Here is an 18,307-nt window from a genome sequence, read left to right as displayed (position 1 = left end):
TTTATCTTGCTAGGTTGAACATATCAAATTCTGGGGAGAGCAATCTCCACTAATTATATTAGTAATTATGTGGCATCAGCAAATTGGACATTTTTATATTATAATGCATCTCAACAATAACATCAATAGGATAGCTCCACACAATTGAACTTTGGCTACAGCTACATTTTCATCATCGTCAGCCTGACTATACCCACTACAGGGCAAAGGCCTCTCCCATATTTCTCCAATTAACCTGGTTCTGTGCTAGCTGCATCCACTTGAACCCTGCAAACTTCTTAAGGGGGGACCCTGGTCTTAAGACAATATTTTTTATTTACTGGTAGATTTTGATGAAAGTTGCAACATTTATGCAGCTTTTTGTGCTGATTTCAAATATGCACATTCATTTTATGTAAACCGTTTAGTTCTGAAGATATTGAGCACTTTATGTTCTTTGTTTGGAGGTGAGCTGTCAGTAAAACTACAGGAGTTATAATAAAAACTGACATATCAAATCAATTTAGAACCCACAGAGAATGCAAAAATCAAGATTGAATGTCCTGGTTCCACTTTAAGGGGGGACACGGCTCTTTGGCACCGAAAATCGGCCTGAAAATCAGATTTTCAATTTTTTCATTTTCGTATTCCTCGCACCATTCCGCATCTGCATGCAAATTTTCATCCTTATACCCCGCGTATTTATGAAGTTATAGCGATTAAAAAATGCAGTACCACACCCACTGCCCTTTAAATTGTGGACAAACGACACCCAATTTCGATCGCCCGGCGCATGAGAACTACGCGCTCCACCGCGACGATTTTGGTCTCGTTCGAAAGCGCGCGCTTTCGGCTTATTTTTTCTTTCGGAAAGCAACCCTGTGCGCTCCGCCTTCCCCATAAAAAACAAACAAAAAGATAGCATGCAGCGCGCGCTACTATTGGCCAGTTAAGGCACGTGATCAAAATGGCGTCGTTTGGTTGGTTCCGGCAAGCTAGCCCTGAAATGCGGACTCCCAGTGACGCCATTTTTGTCTTTCTGCCGACCACGCTAGTGCAACGCGAGAGTCATGCCAGGCGCGAAGAAGTACCGCTCTTTGCACAAGTTCGGGCGAAAGCAACCAAAGAAACGCGTTAAGAATGCGACTTCGTTGCATACTGTGCAATAAGCAAGTGCCAGTGCTGCGGGATTGTGTGACGATCACGTTGCGGGCGGCGACGCTTCTCCGATTCCGCTGGACAACGGCGCCGTTCTTCGTGCCGACTGCAGTCGTGTACGTATTGATACCGCGCCTGTCACTAACAGTGACATAACTCAAGTGAGTGCCCGTGAGCAGGCTACGCTTGATAGACTGGTATCGACGCCGGCGACGGCACGAAAGACCGCGCTGTTCGCCGATGCAAGTGGTGCGTCCGCAGAGTCAGATGCGGACGGAACAGCCTCCTATGCGGTAATTGACCTCAGCATTGTGAATATCCTTCTGGATGCCGTGCGGTGCAAAACGTGTCGTGGATGCGTGCGTTTAATTACCAGCGACCGGAGCTATGGCCTCGCCGTAAAACTGATCGTGCTGTGCGACAACTGCGGTGAGATTGCGGCCGAGTGGAACTCGCGGAGGGTTGACGGCGAGAAAAGGTGCAATCCTTTTGAGCTGAATATTCTGGCTAGTCGAGCAATGCTGTCGACCGGTAACGGCCAGACAGCAATGAACGATATCTTTTCGGCGATGGGGTTGTCGCGGCGCGGGATGCACAACAAGACGTTTCAACGGCATCTGAAGAACACACTGCAACCCGCTGCTACCCGAGCCGCCACGACCGCTATGGCACAAGCCGCGCAGGCAGTGGCGAAGGTCTACGATGACTTGTGTTTTGGGCATAGGGGGAACATTGCCGTGTGCTACGACGGCACATGGATGACGCGCGGACACTCATCACATATAGGCGTCGGTGCCGTGGTGGAACTCTTCACTGGTTACGTGCTTGATTATGTGGTGTTGTCAAACTTTTGTCTGGGCTGCGAAATTGGTCCCAAGCCAAACACTGACGGCTACGAACTTTGGAAATCACGCCACCAGTGCCAAAAAAACACCAACTCCAAGGCTGGTCAAATGGAAGTAGAGGCTGGCAAAATTCTGTTTGAAAGATCTCTGCAGCGCCACAACATGCGCTACACAACCATGCTATGCGATGGGGACAGTCGCACGTTCAGTGCTTTAAAGATGCTGCAATCTATGGCTACATTGAAATAGTCAAAGAGGACTGCATAAATCACGTGCACAAGCGTATGGGAGCAGCTTTGCGCAACCTCTTGCAGAGACACAAGGGTGCAGGGAAGCAAAGTCTTGGCGGCAGAGGAAGGCTGACAGCTGATCTAGTTGACAAGCTGGCAATATATTATGGCCGAGCGCTTCGATCAAATGTAGGTGATGTGGATGCCATGCAGCGAGCTGTGATGGCGACATATTACCACATCACATCTACTGATGACTGCCCCAAACACAGTTTGTGTCCTACCGGTGAGAAGTCATGGTGCCGCCACAACGCTGCAAAGGCAAAAGAGGAGCCTGCACCAAAGCACAATTACAGTCTGCCAAGAGATGTGGCTGATGCTCTTTTGCCTGTTTATAGTCGTTTATCAGAGAAGAGCCTGCTGCAGAGGTGCATTCGGGGGAAGACCCAGAACTCGAACGAAAGCTTCCACTCGGTCATCTGGACCTTGATCCACAAAGAGCGGCACTCATCACTGTTTGCTGTGGAAGCAGCCACAGCAGAAGCTGTGCTGCGCTTCAATGCCGGCTGCAAGCATACAGCAGCAGCAATTCTGCAAGAATGCAGTACAAATGTGACAGCAACTGGGTCCAGGAGAGCTGAAGAAAAGGACTTGCACCGTAGCGTACGTTCTGCAAAGAAGCGGGCGGCTTCGCTTGGCGTTGCTAAAACAGAAAAAAGAAAACACCGCGACAGCATGCACCCCGACTATGCTCCTGGTGCATTTTAATAGCATGAGGTCTTTGAGGTTGCCCTTCCTGATTAAATGCCGTGAGGCTTGAGTGCTTCCGACAATCCCCCAATTTTGGTAGTGTTGCATTTTTTAAAGATCAATATCTCTGGTCCTGTTCTTGCTATTGCTTTAAAAAATTTTTTTCTAGAAAGGGAATCCTGCGAGTCTCATGAAACCAAGGTAAATGCAGTGACGACAAAAGAAAATTTGCTGAGAAGGTTATGTTGTCTTCGGTACCCAAATGGAATTTTCCTTTCAAGCGTTTCCTATTGCGTAACTTTGGCTCAAATTGGCATAGGCCATTAATTTTCGCTTCAGATCACTTTCCACCTGTTTCTGATCTTGTTGACATATCAATCATTGACATAATTTACACCTACATGCTGTGAAGTGTTTTTCCTCGTTTTCTCAAAACTGCAATTTTGAGGGTGCTGCAATTTTGGAGGAGAGATATCTCTTAGTCTATTTGTGCTATAGCTCTCATTCTTGTCTTGTTAGAAAGAGAAAACCTTCGACAGTGCCGTAGGACAAAAATATGTACAGTTATTATGCGGCAACATTTACAGAATTAATTATCAATCTTAGGTGCCAACCTGGGCTTTTATTCATAAAAGTTTGACTTATTGTAACTTTGGTTCAAATTCTTCTACCACGTTAATTCATGACTAGCGGCACTCTATGATCCTTCTAGATCACTCTGGCAGGGCTATTCTCCTCATGCCATAAAGTGTTTAGTAATTAACTCACCTCCAAACGAAGAACATGAATTAGGTAATATTTTGAAAGCTATTTCATCTACAAGAAAACTAATCAGATATTTGAAATCAGCATGCAAAAGTACATTAATGGTGAAAGTTTCAGTCAGATCCACCCATAAATAAGGAGAAAAAAGTTTTAAGAGGGGTGTCCCCCCTTAACCAAAGTTACAGCTTATCAAATTTCAGACAAAAAAGCCACCTTGACACTCCAGAAACCATGCAATTTTTTAAAAACTTTCCTCATTAAATACCACAAATTCAATTATATTTTTCCACTGTACATGAGTCTACCTTTCTGGTGCAAAAGGAATTATAGCAATATCATAAGTAGAACCAGAGATATTGCACCTCCGAACATCTACCGTCCTCAATATTTTGATTTTGAGAAATTGAGGAAAAACTACTTTTGAAGCACCAAAGGTAACAGTAACTCTTTAAAGTGGATTCTGACTAGCTTCTGATGTCAATGCATCATTTACCATCGACATAATTCACCATCAAAGAATGAAATATCCGGCGAACGGAACGCATAGTCCAGAGACCGCCACCAAGACGAATGCGTTTGCATCGTGACCTCCTTAAAAGTTGGTGCAAAGTTCTGGCGCGCAATCACCATTCTCACGTTCATGCAGTAAACGCAGTCAGCCTGCAACTAGTGATAAGCGACCGTTGCTCGTCTTGCACCGCGTAGCATTCAGAAGAAAGTTTATTTCGACAAGATTTGGGATTCCGCGCAATCTTCTCTATGTTCTGTTCCGCGAGTCCCGGGACGCTGCTTCGAGACTGTTGCTGCGGCTGGTCGCGACACTGCCTCACAAGGCGATCTATTCCGGCGTTGAAAGCTGCACTTGCTCATCTGCACCCTCACGATTTCCGTACGCGGCAGATCATGCCGCTCCTCAGGGTTGCCAGATTTGGCTACTTTACGCCAAATTGGCTACTTTCTGAGCCGCCTGGCGACAAAAATTTTGGGTTGGCTACTTGGCTACTTTCTGGCTACTTTGAAAAATTTTCGCCTATTCCAACGAGCCCGTTTGCGCGCTGTTCAGGATGCTCATTTTTATAGATAGACAGATAGCAAATCTATTAACGGTAGCGCTGCAATAGAACCAACTGTGCATGGTGACGACTGTCCCCACCCTGTTTCAAAGGGGACGCTCTTAACATCTAGTCACTAAAACCCCTTGATAATTTGAAAGTAGCGACACTCTCTCCCGCGCCGCGCTTTCCTCCTCAATTCTCCTAGCGCGGGGCGGCTGCGAGCTCTGCGCACGACACGCTTTTTCTACCTGGCGCCCGCCGGCCGGCCGCAGCAGTCAGTGAAGCGCGCGTTTTTGGTCCAGGTCTGCGCTCCAGGATCTAGTACTGCCTCTAACTTTGTCTGTGTTTGTTTTTTTGTTTTTTTTTTTAGCGTGAACTCTGTCACCGCGGTAAAACTTCGCAAAACGAGAAAACGACCCAGGCTGGTGTTTTGAACTTTAAGATCAGAGAAAGTCAAAGCGGCCGCTTAGTCTATTTCGCTACTTTCAAGCTATCTTGGCTAAGGTGATAAACCTTTAGTTTGGATCATTGGTTAATTATACACTTATTTTGACCAACTACGGGCCAAATTAAATGATATTTAGTAAACCGCACTTGAAACCCAAATTTGCACTGCAGCATCGAGTCATATACCGTTGGAAAGCTTAGGCCAAGTGTAATGACACTATGGTAGTTAGCGATCCTCATTAATCTGCGTTAAATATTTATTTTGTATAAAACCAAACTTTGAGCTAGACGATCAAGTCATACCGTTGAAAAGCTTAGGATGAATCCAAATGCTCTGAATTAGCGATCCATATTAGCGTTAGTGAGCTATATGCAATCAAAACCATATACCTTTCATATACTGAGTCATAGACCTTTCGAAAGCTTAGGTTGAATGCAAATCAGTTGTGCTAGGTATCGAACCGAATTAATTAGTGCTAATTATTTAACTGCACTTAAAGCCAAATTTTGCATTATAGATGGCCAGCAAAGGGCAAGTGTAAACGCATTATGCTAGCTAGCCAAACTTAGATAAACATCACAACAGAGCTAACACACTAACTAGGCTTACCACGAACTGCTTCGAAATGTTTTTCTTTGTCCGTGCATATTTGCGTGCAGTAGGTCTTATCTAGCGTGCACCCGCTGACAATAAATTAGTCATGAGTGCATCTTCCGTCCATAGGTTTGTCTCATCAGTGTGAAAGTGGCTTTTGCACTCTAGTTTGTTCACTGAATAAAACAGTTGCGCACTTTTAATGCGATCAAGGAGCGCGGACAACCATTCATTGACCGCAATTCGCCGAACATTATTAGGCACTGGTGTCAAGAAAGCTTGCGAATATACTTGGTATACCTATGAAAGAATGATTTCTATATCTCTAGGCAAGGTAAACGCCTCTCGATAATGTAATATTATACTTGAGAAACCGAAGGTTCCCGTCCAACGCCTAGTAGTGATGATCAAAAAGAAGTGTGTGTGAACATGTGAACACCCCCTGCACATTGGCCGTATCCTTGATAAACCCAAACCATGATTGAGGTCAACTCAACTATTTACGGCAGGCCTGAACATCGCACCTGAGTGGTTGCAGTTTCGTTTCGTCATGTTCTCCTTTTGTAGCCATTGTTTGAGACGTCCAACTCCACTAACATTTTATACTTACATTTTCGTGGACATAATTTTATACTGTTTCTAATCATCACAGAGAAGTTTCTGATAACATGTGTGTTTATCTGGTCAGTTTAGTTTTGTTTGTTTATATAATATCGCAGTGTTACGCAGCCAGTTTTTTTTTTTTTCGGAAAACTTTTCTATATGTGAGTTGCTATAAGACGCAACCGGCATTTGTATCTTCACGAGCGTTGGAATAAAACGACTATTAAACGAATGTTTTTGGTTGTCTTTTTGCAGTGAGCCCTCTATTTACTGCCCCATGCATGGCCCCATGGCTCCTTTTTGGCTACTTTTTATTGCTCTTCCTCTGGTTGGCTACTTTCTGGCTACTTTTCCCATTTTTGTGGCGACTTTTCGTTTTTTGGACCTGGCAACCCTGCCGCTCCTTGCTATTGCACTGAGCACGACCAGCTATGCTACGCCGTTATCAGGCCATCGCGGACTCTACGCGGAGCGTCTGCGCTTCGTCACTGATTGCAAATAACCAGATGCGGCGATGCAGCATCCCCGGCGCGTTAATCTCCTCTCGCTGTTTTTCTTTAGGCTAATAACGTAAGAGTGATTCTCAATATTGCGCATTTCGCGTTGTGGTTAAAAGGGAACGCCCGAAACAGCGTTAAGCCGACTAGGCCTAAAGGAGAGATCTTTTTAAAATGGCACCGGACCGCGAGCAGTCGACGCCATCAGCCAACTAACGCTCGCCATTTTGCTCACGTGCGGTGGGTGCCCAATAGCAGGGAGTGTTTCACGCAATTTTTTTCCTTTGTTTTCCGCTTTGGTGGGCTCGCTCGTAGTCACCAACAGAGATATAGGAATGGCCTGAATCGCATCTTTCGAATGACACCAAGATTATGCCCGCAGATCGTGTATTTCTCAAACTGCGGGAGATCGAAATTCGGCGCAATTTGACCTCAGTTTAAAGGGCCACACGCGCAGATTCTCGTCTTTGGAACGCTGTAACACGCAAATTAGGCGACATTTTTCAATGAAACTTCGAAGATAGCTGCGGAAAAATCTCAGAATCACGAAAACGAGAAGATTGAAAATCCGATTTTCTGACAGATTTTCGGCTGCAATGACCCGGGTCCCCCCTTAACCTTATCCGCCCACCTAATTTCCTGCTGCCCCCTGCTACGCATTTCTTCTCTTGGAATCCAGTTTGTTACCCTAAGCGACCATCGGTTATCCTCTCTTCGGACTACATGTCCTGCCCATGCCTTCTTGATTCAGAACCAAATAACTTCATTCAGAACCAAATAATACTAAGGGAAAGTGTCTTAATGACCCGTAAGAAATTACGTAAGGGGGGATGAGGGGATCAGAACTTTTTTGTTTCTCCACAGAATGGGCTGAAATTTGGTACACACACTGTAGATTGCAATAGAAAGGCAAATATAAAGTTTCATAATAATATCCTAATTAGTTCTTGTTTTATAATAGTTTACATGTTCGCTGCTTGTGGAAAGCCTGGCATAATAACAAAACATGGTAGGGAGCCAGGAATACCTTCCATGCTTGCCCAAAAGTCTAATCTACAGCAAGACAATGTTAGGTTTTTATTTTCATGCGCTAATAATTTTTTACTAAGCATGACATGCACATGACTGTGTATCACTCCATAGAGCCATGCACTTATTGTGAAATAATAAAAACATGGAAAGATAAAGAAACATTTCAAGACTGCCTTTGCGTGCAGCAAATTTTGTGGATTGCAGCAAAACAAACTGGATCAAAATCAGTTCATGCATTGTAGTGCTATGCTTTCCACAAGCGAGATGATAGACAAAAAAAAAGTACAATTGAGAAAACAGCCCGAATACTTTTGCAAGCACTGCAGATTTATTAGAAAGCACCAGGGCTGTAATATTTCGCATAACTCCTGTCAGGCATCTTCTTGCACCTCTGCCTCTTTGTTTGGTGCAATTTATTTGGATGCCCTCTTCAAATGTTCTTGAACCTTTTTTTGAGCCCTCTGGACGGCAAGGGCACCAGGGCGCACACCCAAGGTAGCACACATTTCTGAGTAGGCTATTTAGCTACCCAAATTGTACCTCATAACTGCTTGGGCACAAAGTTTTAGCAAGCAAAGAGTGCACCGTGGAAACCTGCACAAGAATAAACTAGTCACAAGGAGCCAAAATTTGTTCTTCGCCTTGCTGGTCCATTAAACTCAACTTCCGTTCAGTTGCGGACACTGCGTGAAGGGGGTCGCGAACGCCGCTGCCGTCATCACCAATATAAAAAGCGGCTCGTGGCGTGCCTGAATGGTGCGACAGTCGGCAGACGATTCGTCCGGTGAATTTTAGGTCATCACATTGTAGCTCGTAAACAGCTGGGACTCATTCGCAGGCTGCGTTTCCATGTCGCACGATGCATCTCTGCCGGCGATGGTGACCTTCAACCAGCATCGCCTGCACCAACGCGATCTTGGCTACTGATTTGTGCGGCCGTGCGAGAGCTTCCGCTGGTGCGTCTTTCATCGCCTGGGCTATCGGCATTATGGCACAAGGCAATTATCGGCTTCGCTGTCACACGGTGCAAGATAGCACGGAACGTTGTTTGCATGTTCAGTCGGGTGCTCCGTTTCTCGTGCTAGCCGCCGTCCTTTTCTCGCGGTAGGAGGCTTGCACTTCAGTTTTACAAAGGCGTGCTTCATCGAAGGTTTCTTTTTAAACGAGCGACGATCCATCCGTATTTGGGAGTAGCAAAAAGTCAAAATTCACGTGCCAAATAAAAAAGCCGACATGGTTTGTGAAGCAGACACCAGCATGACAGCGTTCCGCTGCGGCTGCCAGCCTGCCCGGTGCCGCAGCAGCAGCCAATGGGTAGACGCCTTTCAACATGGCAACCAATTGGAGGCGTGCTTTCAGCGTAGGGCCCGTGTGCCCACCTTAGCAGACCCGCGTTTCTTTTGTGTTTGTGCGATTGTTACAAGATGGCGACGACCGAAGAATTTAGAAACGGAACGGCGAGACGTTGAGCTTTCGAACGATACCAAGATGGCGGCGCTCGGTGGTGGGAAAGACTAGATAGAGCTCTGCGAACTGCGGTGATTTTGTGCGATTTAAAGCTGTTTTTTTCGCCCTGTGCACCAAATCATTTTGATACAACACAGATAAGGTGTTGCAGATACCGAAAATCGATTTTTTCGCAATCTGATCCCCGCATACCTTAATTAGGAGTCAGTTATGTTTCCATAGTATGAGAACTAATTGAGATATAGTGAAACAAATTATTTTAAAAACACCAGAAAGAAATACATATACACACTGAATTTCGTTACAATATCTCTAATAAAAATTTTGTTTCAAGACCAGTGTCTCCCCTTTACTTGGTCCTTGTGCTAGACTTCTCAACCTCATCCGCCCACCTAACTTTCTGCCGCCCCCTGCTACATTTTTCTTCCCTTAGAATCCAATTTGTTACCCCAAGCGACCATCAGCTGCCCTCTGTACACACTATGTGCCCTGCCCATGCCCATTTTTTCTTGTGTACGCACTACATGACTGTGTAACTTGGGAGTTGCCAATGAGCAGGCACAGCCAGCAAGCCTCAATGGCGTACATCATAGGAGAGGATTTGCGTGCACTATGTGTCACCCAAATCAGTTGCAAGCAGTCACCAGGGGCACTTTTCAAGAACTATTTGTAAATTAGGCTCCACGCAAAGCTTTCAAATTTGACTCGAATACCCACAAAAAAGACCAGCTCTATTGATTTCTTGCATTAGGATATTACCGCAAGTAGCATTTCAGAGGCCCTCTAAGAGACGCATTCACAAATGCATTCTGATCACAGCTAGAAGGTGTAAAAGCAGATTAAAAAATATTCTCAATGGAAGCTATCTGTCATGCACACTGCACACAGACAGACAGCCTGCTGAGATGAGAATGAAAAAAGGTGACTGCGACTTACCCTGCATGAGCACTGTGCCTTTGCCCTTGGGTGCCTTGACGGCAAGCTCGTCAAAGGTGAGGATCTCACCACCAGCCTTCAGGATGCGGGCACGCGCCCTCTCAGTCACCCGCAATGCACAGATCTGCATAAATAATACCGCACAGGGACACCCTTTTGCAACAGCAATCTCCAGTGGTCAAAGAAGGAAGCACTTCCGAATTGAAAAAGCACACTTGCTCAGAGGGTATCATTGCAGGAAACACCAACAAAAATATGCCTATGAACAACATATATAATTATGTGTAAAACTTGGCTATCTGTGACAAGAGTAGATAAGAAGTGAAAAGTGCAAGACAAAAATCTCATTTCTTTGAAAATGCCGACTATCACTGAAAAAAGTAACTACACACTAATTTACTGCAGATTAAACTTCAAGAAATGGACAAGGTTCCTCTCCGGCAAAGCATACTGATCTCAGTTACCCAAAACAAAGCCCCTAATCATTTCCAGCAAGGCCTGGACAACAATGAATAGAAAAAAAAAAAAAATAAATAAAAACAGCATGTCAGGCATCCTGTTAGCTGTTGGTACCACATGTTCCACAGCAGTGGAGGAAAGGATGGGGGGGGGCTGCATGCGGCTCCAAGATATTCTCGTGCGTGCACAGCTTGCCAGCACATTCCATCAAAATCGCTGATCAATTGACATGTGCATGATTTTACTAGAAAATTGGGAGGGTGCCCACACAACCCATGGGAAACAACACTACAGAAGGCATTACGTTAATCTGAACTAGACTGCACATAAAACACAAAATCCACGATTTGAGAGTATGGTAAACCTGCAATATGCTGTGCGTGGCTGCCACACCAGGCTACAAAAGGAAAATGCAGCCAACTGCACATGTTCGCAATGATGAGAAAGAGAACAGAAAAAGTTCATTTCATAGGATGAGCTTTGGGTCTCATAAAAGGTGGAACAATGCCCATTAAACATGTCAAGACAGAATGTGAGAATGTGATGAAATGCATTACAAGAGCTGGACGTAAAATTTACTCTTTTGCCTCAACAAAGAAAAATAAAAGCACTGAAGTGCTGAGCCTGTTACAGTTTAAACGGGTGGGATGACAAAAGTAAGTTTTTGAAGAGGAAAATGTGTTTCGGAGCAGAAAATGAGTGTTCTGGAGCGCCTAGGTAATCATTTTGTAGCAACAATATCAGCATCTTGGAGCACCTTGACAGCATGTGGTCAAATCTTCATTGAAATCGTAACGGCCTCCGCTATCCTCTTCGTAATGCAATGCGGAAGTGATGCTTCCTTACACACGGCCTGATCGCAGTTTGAGAATACGTCGATACCAAATAGATAGCACGCAACTTGCACGTTTAAGTGTACTGGAAGAACCGCATGGAGGCAAACTATAGGAATATGTGCTAAATGTTAGAAAGCAAGACGACGTCTCAAAAAAGAGGAAGACAGTGATGTGCCAAGCAGCATTTGAAATGGCACAACTGGACAACAGAAGAATGAGTATCTGATGCCATCATTAAATGGGGCTTGACCGCACTCCTAGCCCGAAGAAACAAGGGTCAAACTGAGATTTCATAAAACGTGTGCAGGATTAAAGCAGGCGAGCCAACCTCAGCAGCATATGCTTACATCCTTTGTCTGTTGAGCAATGTTCTCAAGACACAGGTGCAGAGTCTCTCTTGGTGCAGTAATAGAAAACGATTACAGCACTGGTACCAGTTAATTTCTAATCATTGACTGCAACCTGGTACAAGTGCCGCTATGCACCACACCTCACTCGCTGCCACCTCACTGGCTCTTGATGCCACCAAGACACCGCTTTCTTGCCCAACAAGCATTACCGCACATATCGATTCACATATAAGCCAGTTAACTAATGTAACAGTTGTGAAATGATGAATGTAACAGTTGTGAAATGATGCAACCAGTGAATGCAGTTTGGAATCCGCTCTGATATGCAGGATGAGTGCCGCGAAAATGGAATAGTTATTGGAACCACTTCGAATGTCACAACAACCCGGAAGACATTAAAATGCGATGCAAAAATGAAATTGTGTCGTGTTTGCCTGGCTTTCCTGGCACAATTTCGGTCAACTTAATGCTTTTGGCATTGCATGGCGCACGAAATTGTACCTATGTCAAAACTGCACAACAGGTGCAACTGTCCTGTCCTAGAGTTTACAGGCATTTGCAACATGAAAGCAACTCAAAATTCATAGCGCAGACAAGTGACAGCACACTGGTAATAGGCCTTGCATGACTTTCCAGCAAGTTTGAAACTTAGTGATTGATACCTAAGTGGCATTACCTTCATGCTTTGTTTTAAAGTTAGAACCATTAGAACTCGTGTAGTTCCTAGTGGTTGGACGGCTTGTGGTAGGAGCTTGTGGTGGGAGAAAGTGCGATGTCATCAACACAGAGCATTTTTTGCACTTAATTTCCTCTAGTTGCTTGTGGCTCGTTTGAGATTTACATGTGAACAATCATTTGCCATCTTGCACAATTATCTAGTTCATAAGTATTTTATATGTATTAGGCTCAGCACGAGATGAGATATATACCTCTGCTGCTGGTGTGCTGCAATCGTTTTGACTATGGCGGCCCCTGACTGTGTGCATGCAGTTCACAACATGCCATCACCCTGCTGCGCTTTTCACAGTCGTTTAATCAAGCCGCACCAGATCGCATTTTCTTGTAAGCCCACTGTGCGGCAAACTGTGTTCCACTAAATTTGATAACAAAACATTGACGCAGCCGGTTTGGAGCAATTTTGGGGTTTGGAGCAGGAAAAGCAGTTTGGAGCAACACTGTATTTGTCGCCAGGCGACGCTGCTCAAAGGACCTTACTGTTGAGAGAGGAATCTCATCCAATTTTGGCGCAGCTGCTTTGTTAGGCACAATGCACTAATGTCTGTATTGTTTGCATTACTTTGCAACGAGTGTGAGCACTCCAGACAAGCATGATTGTACTCGTTTTCCACATATACAACAAAAATGCAGAGTAAAATTTAATATGATGGACAAATACAACCAATAAAGCACTTGCAAAGTAACTGGACTACATGTAAGCATGGCAGGAAGTAGCACGAGCAGGTGGCTATTTCACCAGCAATCCAGTCACTCAAGGTGGGTGCTGTGCTGTCCACAGTGTGATGTGCTGCTCCGATAACTTTAATGACAGTGCCCAAGATTCCATCTGGTCTGCTTTAAGCAGGCTTCAGCAGAGTGCCGAAGGCATTCAGTCACAAGCAGGTATGTCTAGTGCACTGATGCAGTATGGTTTTGAAAAAAGTGAAATCTCGGAGAAATTGAACAGTGCTTATGAACACCCCTTTTGCAAATTTATAGGGCTATGCATTGGAGAGCTTGTGAAACAAAAACCATACTCATCTTGCTTTCTTTGCTTCGCAGAGCACAGCTCGAGCGCTTTAGAAAAACATGCTCCCGACTATTGTTAACGACCAGCGGCCGTCAAATAAAGCTTCTTGAGCGAAACGTCGTTGCACATTACTTGTAAAGGCGAAAACGCGGAGCAAGTCGCACTTTCTTGGTGAAAACTGAACGAACCTCCTGTTAGTCCTAACGTGACGCAGAGAGCATAAACAGGTGCAAGAAACGTGAACAAGCACCAGTGCAACATGCAGATCAAGGCATGCCACAAACGCAAAAACAATGTTAGCGCTGCCGGCGAGGTTCGCCATAAGCGCATGTGCAACAGAACGGGAAACAAGGCTGCCACGAACGACAGTTACATCTTTGACTAGGAGGTATCCACGCGAAGCGATAAGCATTGGGAGGGATAACTCACACGCAGCTTGGGAAGCTCGTAAATCCGCAGGTCATCGGTGACGGTGCCGACAACCACGGCGATCAGGCCCTCACGACCGGGCTTCTTCATGAAGCGAGCCTGCAGCAGCAAAAGGATCAGCATCGTGTCAGCATCATCGTTCGCCTACCGGCGTGCCAAGTCGCATTGGTCACAGACTGCCAAGCAAAGAAAAGATATAAACACGCACCACACGAGCTACAGACACCGCTGGCCGGTTGATTCTGCTCATGAACAGACGCTTCAGGACAACTTTGTTGAACTTTGCGCCTGTCCTACGGGCCAAGAAGCGGTAGACCTGCGTAGCGAAGCGACGGTCAGCCGGTACCGCGGGTACCACCGAGGCAACTTCGACAAGCTCAGATACTTGCAGAGTCATCAAAAGCGAATAATAGCAACAATTCTCGGAGGAATCCGAAGGAGTTTTAACCCTGTTCATAATCATTGTTTCTTTTTTACTCACCTTAACCAGCAGGCCGAGGTAGACATTCTCGCTCTTTGGCCGCTTCCTGACGACCTTGCGGTCGTATTTGTGGCAAATATCGATACCCTGCACGCAATAAGCATATCAAGGAACATTGCTCTCTGCGCCAACAGCAATTAGGTACCATATTCACAAAGAAATTAATCGGATTTGATGGATTTAGGATGAAGAGCACATAACAGAACACTCACCATGGCGGATATACACGCGAAGAGAAATGAATCATGGGAAGAATAGACCAATTGTGGTTTGGTTTGCTGTGGATTTTGTTGACTGTAGCTCACTGCCGGCCTCTTTATATATTACAAAATAAACAATGTATTACAAAATAAGAATTAAATTTTAATAAAACATTCGTTGCTTAGTGTAAATTTGAGCAGTGTTTTAGAAGTTATAACTATTTACTTTACTTTCTAACATTGTTACAAGGTGGCAGGAGTGTGGTATTAATTCGAGCAACTGACGACAGCACGATATCTACGCAACCTTCCCAAGTGTCAGCATCATCAGGTAGGCTTGCGACAGCGACGCTTTTTCTGTGCGGTTTGTTCGTTTCTCCTGCGAGTCAGCTGCGTGCATGTAGCAGCGCGTGCTTGTTTCCTGCAGGAGTAACCGAGCATTTAGCCGTGCTTCAGCCGACCGCCGGCATCGGTTTCCGATCCGTCTGCTCGCAGCCATGTCGTCTGCCTGACCCCATCGCGCATTTGTCGTCTGCCACCGGAGACAGCGGGAGCGTAGCAGTGCCGGCAATGAACATAGCCAGCGCAATGTCACAGTGGGTGCTCAAAGACACGTTCCGGCTGTACCCAAACCCCGAGGACGATTACGAGGTGACACTATTCGAGAATTGTCTCGTGTTTGAGCCGTGCGTCAAGGGCAAGGGTCAGCCTCCGTACCGGCAGCGAACGGAGGTGAAGCTCGATGATGTGATCGGCTGTCATGTGATGCGCGTCGGCGAGCGGGCCTCAGGACTCAAGAAGACGGTCTCCTATTTCTGCGTCTACGCCTACCACCTGGTGCAGAAGCGAAAGAACGGCGGACACCGGCGCCAGAAACGGACCTACGTGTTTGCGGTGGACAAGGTGGACGACTACGATGCGAACCTGGCCGTCTCCCGTCTCTGGCAGTCTGCCTTCCTCTGGCTTCTCCGAGGTGTCAAACTAGACCGAGCCGGCGGCGGTGAGTTTTGTCTGTCTGCTTGTGTGTTTATTTCAAAAATATTCAGTTCAAAAATAAACCTCGTGTTTGTTTTTGAATTAGTTCCGTCAGCTGTGTCTCGATTAGTTTACTGCAAGTAGCAGCACCTAAGTTGGACGTCTTCTGTATCGCACAGCAGAACGCATAGGCAGCACGAGTTTCAGAAATGCAGACGGATGTGCTACTGGCTTTGGTGGCGCGGAAGTTGCTTTACGGGCAAACGCGGCCGGCTTTTTTTTTTTTTTTTTTTTTGCTTCATCGCGCGGTGCTGTCGTTTTCTTTCCTGATAAAACCACACGTGCAGTTGAAGCCCGGTGCACACTATCGCTCGTCTCTTGATGAGTACTACCTTCGATTCTCCGTTTTGTTTCTATTTTTGGCTCCAATTTCCCGTCAAAGACCGGGATTTCCGATTCCTCTTGCCCACTGCTTGAGGCCGGGGCCGACCATCCTCCTGTTATTTCTTGGACCGGCGGAGGAAGGAACGCCAACCATCCTTTACTTTTCGCGCTCTTCTTATGTTTCCTCTGCTTGTAATTCACTGGAAGGTACTGTACTGCCTCTGCGGTTGCGTTGCCGGTTTACTACGCCACACTGCACGGTCGTCGTTTACGGAAGCATCACGTTATCATCCTGCTGGCTGCGAAATTCGATGCTCGAATGCGCTTCTGTGCGACCAACTGCTGGGAAACCGTGACAGTTTCCAGCGTTTATTTCTCCGAAGTGCAGTAGCGTTATCGTAACCCCTCTTCTCTCTATATATTTTTTCGCTCTTTGACTTGGCTGCAACTGTTGTCCCGCTGTTGGAGATATCGAAACGAGTGCAATGCTCGAAAATGATAACGCGCAGTTATTTTTTTTTTTCCTAGAATAGAATCAGTTTCTTCTGACAGCACCTGGTACTTTATTGACACACTGCTGAATGATGGACAGCGTTTATAGACCACCAGACGTATAATACACAGATCGTGGTTTCGGACCCACCAGCGGCGTTTGGTTGTTTTCTTCTACTTTTTGATTATATTTAAGCACTACGATTGCCTTTAAGTTTCCCATCGGCAGCACAGAATAGTAGCATTTCCCAATCCTTGGTATTGTGTTCGTATGTGTGTCGTAATAGCTCATCATTCCCCTGCACTTGTCTGCTTACTATCTGTATCAGGGCATCGGTCCTGGCAGTCGTGATGTCGTAGGCAGCAAAAGAATCGCTAAGCATCATTCTCCCCCGTTTGATCACGTGACACTCGTAGTAATGCAGGATGTCTAGAAGGGGCACCCGTAGAGTTAATACAAAGATATAAGAAAGTTTGTGTATTAGCTCTATGGGGGCACCGGCCATACCGCTACATCCACCACTTTGGACAGTGCCGATGAACGCTCTCGAGGTTATATTGCACGCAAGGCAAATATGACGAATACCCCCGAAACTCCAACATTGGGCAGCAGGACGAGATTTCTGGCACCTTCTCTAAAGCTAATTAGGTCCTATGAATTAAGGAATGTCGCATGTTTTGTAGAGGCGGCGATTAGTGTCATCCCGGCCTCGGCGGCCGCTTTTCGGTGGAGGCGAGGAGCAAGGCGCCCGTGTGCTGTGCGATGTCAGTGCACGTTAAAGAACCCCAGGTGGTGGAAATTTCCGGAGTCCTCCGCTACGGCGTCTCTCATAGCCTGAGTTGCTTTGGGACGTTAAACCCCAGAAACCAACCAACAGAGTCTTCCACTGCGGCGTCTCTCATAGCCTACCATGCTCCCTAACAACGCGCGCGTAAACTCGCGTGATAATTACGCGCGGCTGTTATAATAAGACAGGGGATTCATGTGTATTCCCACACTCTAACCATCGTATATCAGGGGAGTTGGTAGCTCCTGCCAAGCTTTACTTGATACAACGTCTATAGTCAGGGCTCGGCCATGGCAGCGCTATGCTCTTACAACGCCGGCAAATCGGCAGCACCTGCCAATCCGGCCATAGGGGATTAGGAGCATTATGGCCGCACGCAACCCTCGGCACATACGCGCTCTTAAATCGAGGCCGACCACTGTGACAGCTGAGGGACCTCGCACGCGACGAAATTCCAGCGGCCTTCATTTACATGTGGCACTCGTTGATGCCGGACATTGCATCACACCCTCCACAAAGCAAGTGGGACGCTCACGATTGCTTTGCACGGGAACAGCGTGCATGCGTGTTTCTTCGTTGCAGCCATTGGTTCGTTGTATCGAATTCATGGGAACGTATTTAGCGAATGTTCACCGAAATTACTTTTAACACGATAGCGCTGAAGAAATCACGGACATGGCCGGCCGCTGATTCGTTGACGGGCTCTGTGACGTCGCACGACCACGTGACGGGACAGGAGATTGTTGTAGTAAGCCAAATATCGAACCACCGAGGACGTGGAGTACGCAGGCTCGTCAGAAGATTAAA

General features: G+C 46.1%; 2 protein-coding genes across 2 annotated transcripts in view; one reads left to right on the top strand and one right to left on the bottom strand.

The window, feature by feature from the left end:
* The window catches only part of RpL18 (ribosomal protein L18), a 31,196-nt gene extending 16,269 nt beyond the window's left edge, over positions 1–14,927 (bottom strand). Inside the window, exons 1-5 of the mRNA XM_084603587.1 lie at positions 14,874–14,927; positions 14,662–14,748; positions 14,389–14,496; positions 14,181–14,279; positions 10,360–10,483 (exon numbers count right to left, since the gene is read on the bottom strand). Coding sequence (XP_084459713.1) covers positions 10,360–10,483; positions 14,181–14,279; positions 14,389–14,496; positions 14,662–14,748; positions 14,874–14,876 — 421 coding nt within the window. The 5' untranslated portion in view covers positions 14,877–14,927. The remainder of the gene's footprint in view (positions 1–10,359; positions 10,484–14,180; positions 14,280–14,388; positions 14,497–14,661; positions 14,749–14,873) is intronic.
* Positions 14,928–15,132: 205 nt separating this feature from the next.
* Positions 15,133–18,307, top strand: part of LOC146188000 (sphingosine kinase 1-like) — a 150,631-nt gene continuing 147,456 nt past the window's right edge. Inside the window, exons 1-2 of the mRNA XM_084603585.1 lie at positions 15,133–15,192; positions 15,289–15,861. Coding sequence (XP_084459711.1) covers positions 15,432–15,861 — 430 coding nt within the window. The 5' untranslated portion in view covers positions 15,133–15,192; positions 15,289–15,431. The remainder of the gene's footprint in view (positions 15,193–15,288; positions 15,862–18,307) is intronic.

The sequence above is a fragment of the Amblyomma maculatum genome, chromosome 5 (genome assembly GCF_055883805.1).
Source record: "Amblyomma maculatum isolate TAMU_Amacu chromosome 5, ASM5588380v1, whole genome shotgun sequence".
In the NCBI taxonomy this organism is placed as follows: Eukaryota; Metazoa; Arthropoda; class Arachnida; order Ixodida; family Ixodidae; genus Amblyomma; species Amblyomma maculatum.
The sequence above is the reverse complement of the archived record's forward strand: the minus strand, read 5'-3'. Positions and strand labels throughout refer to the sequence as shown.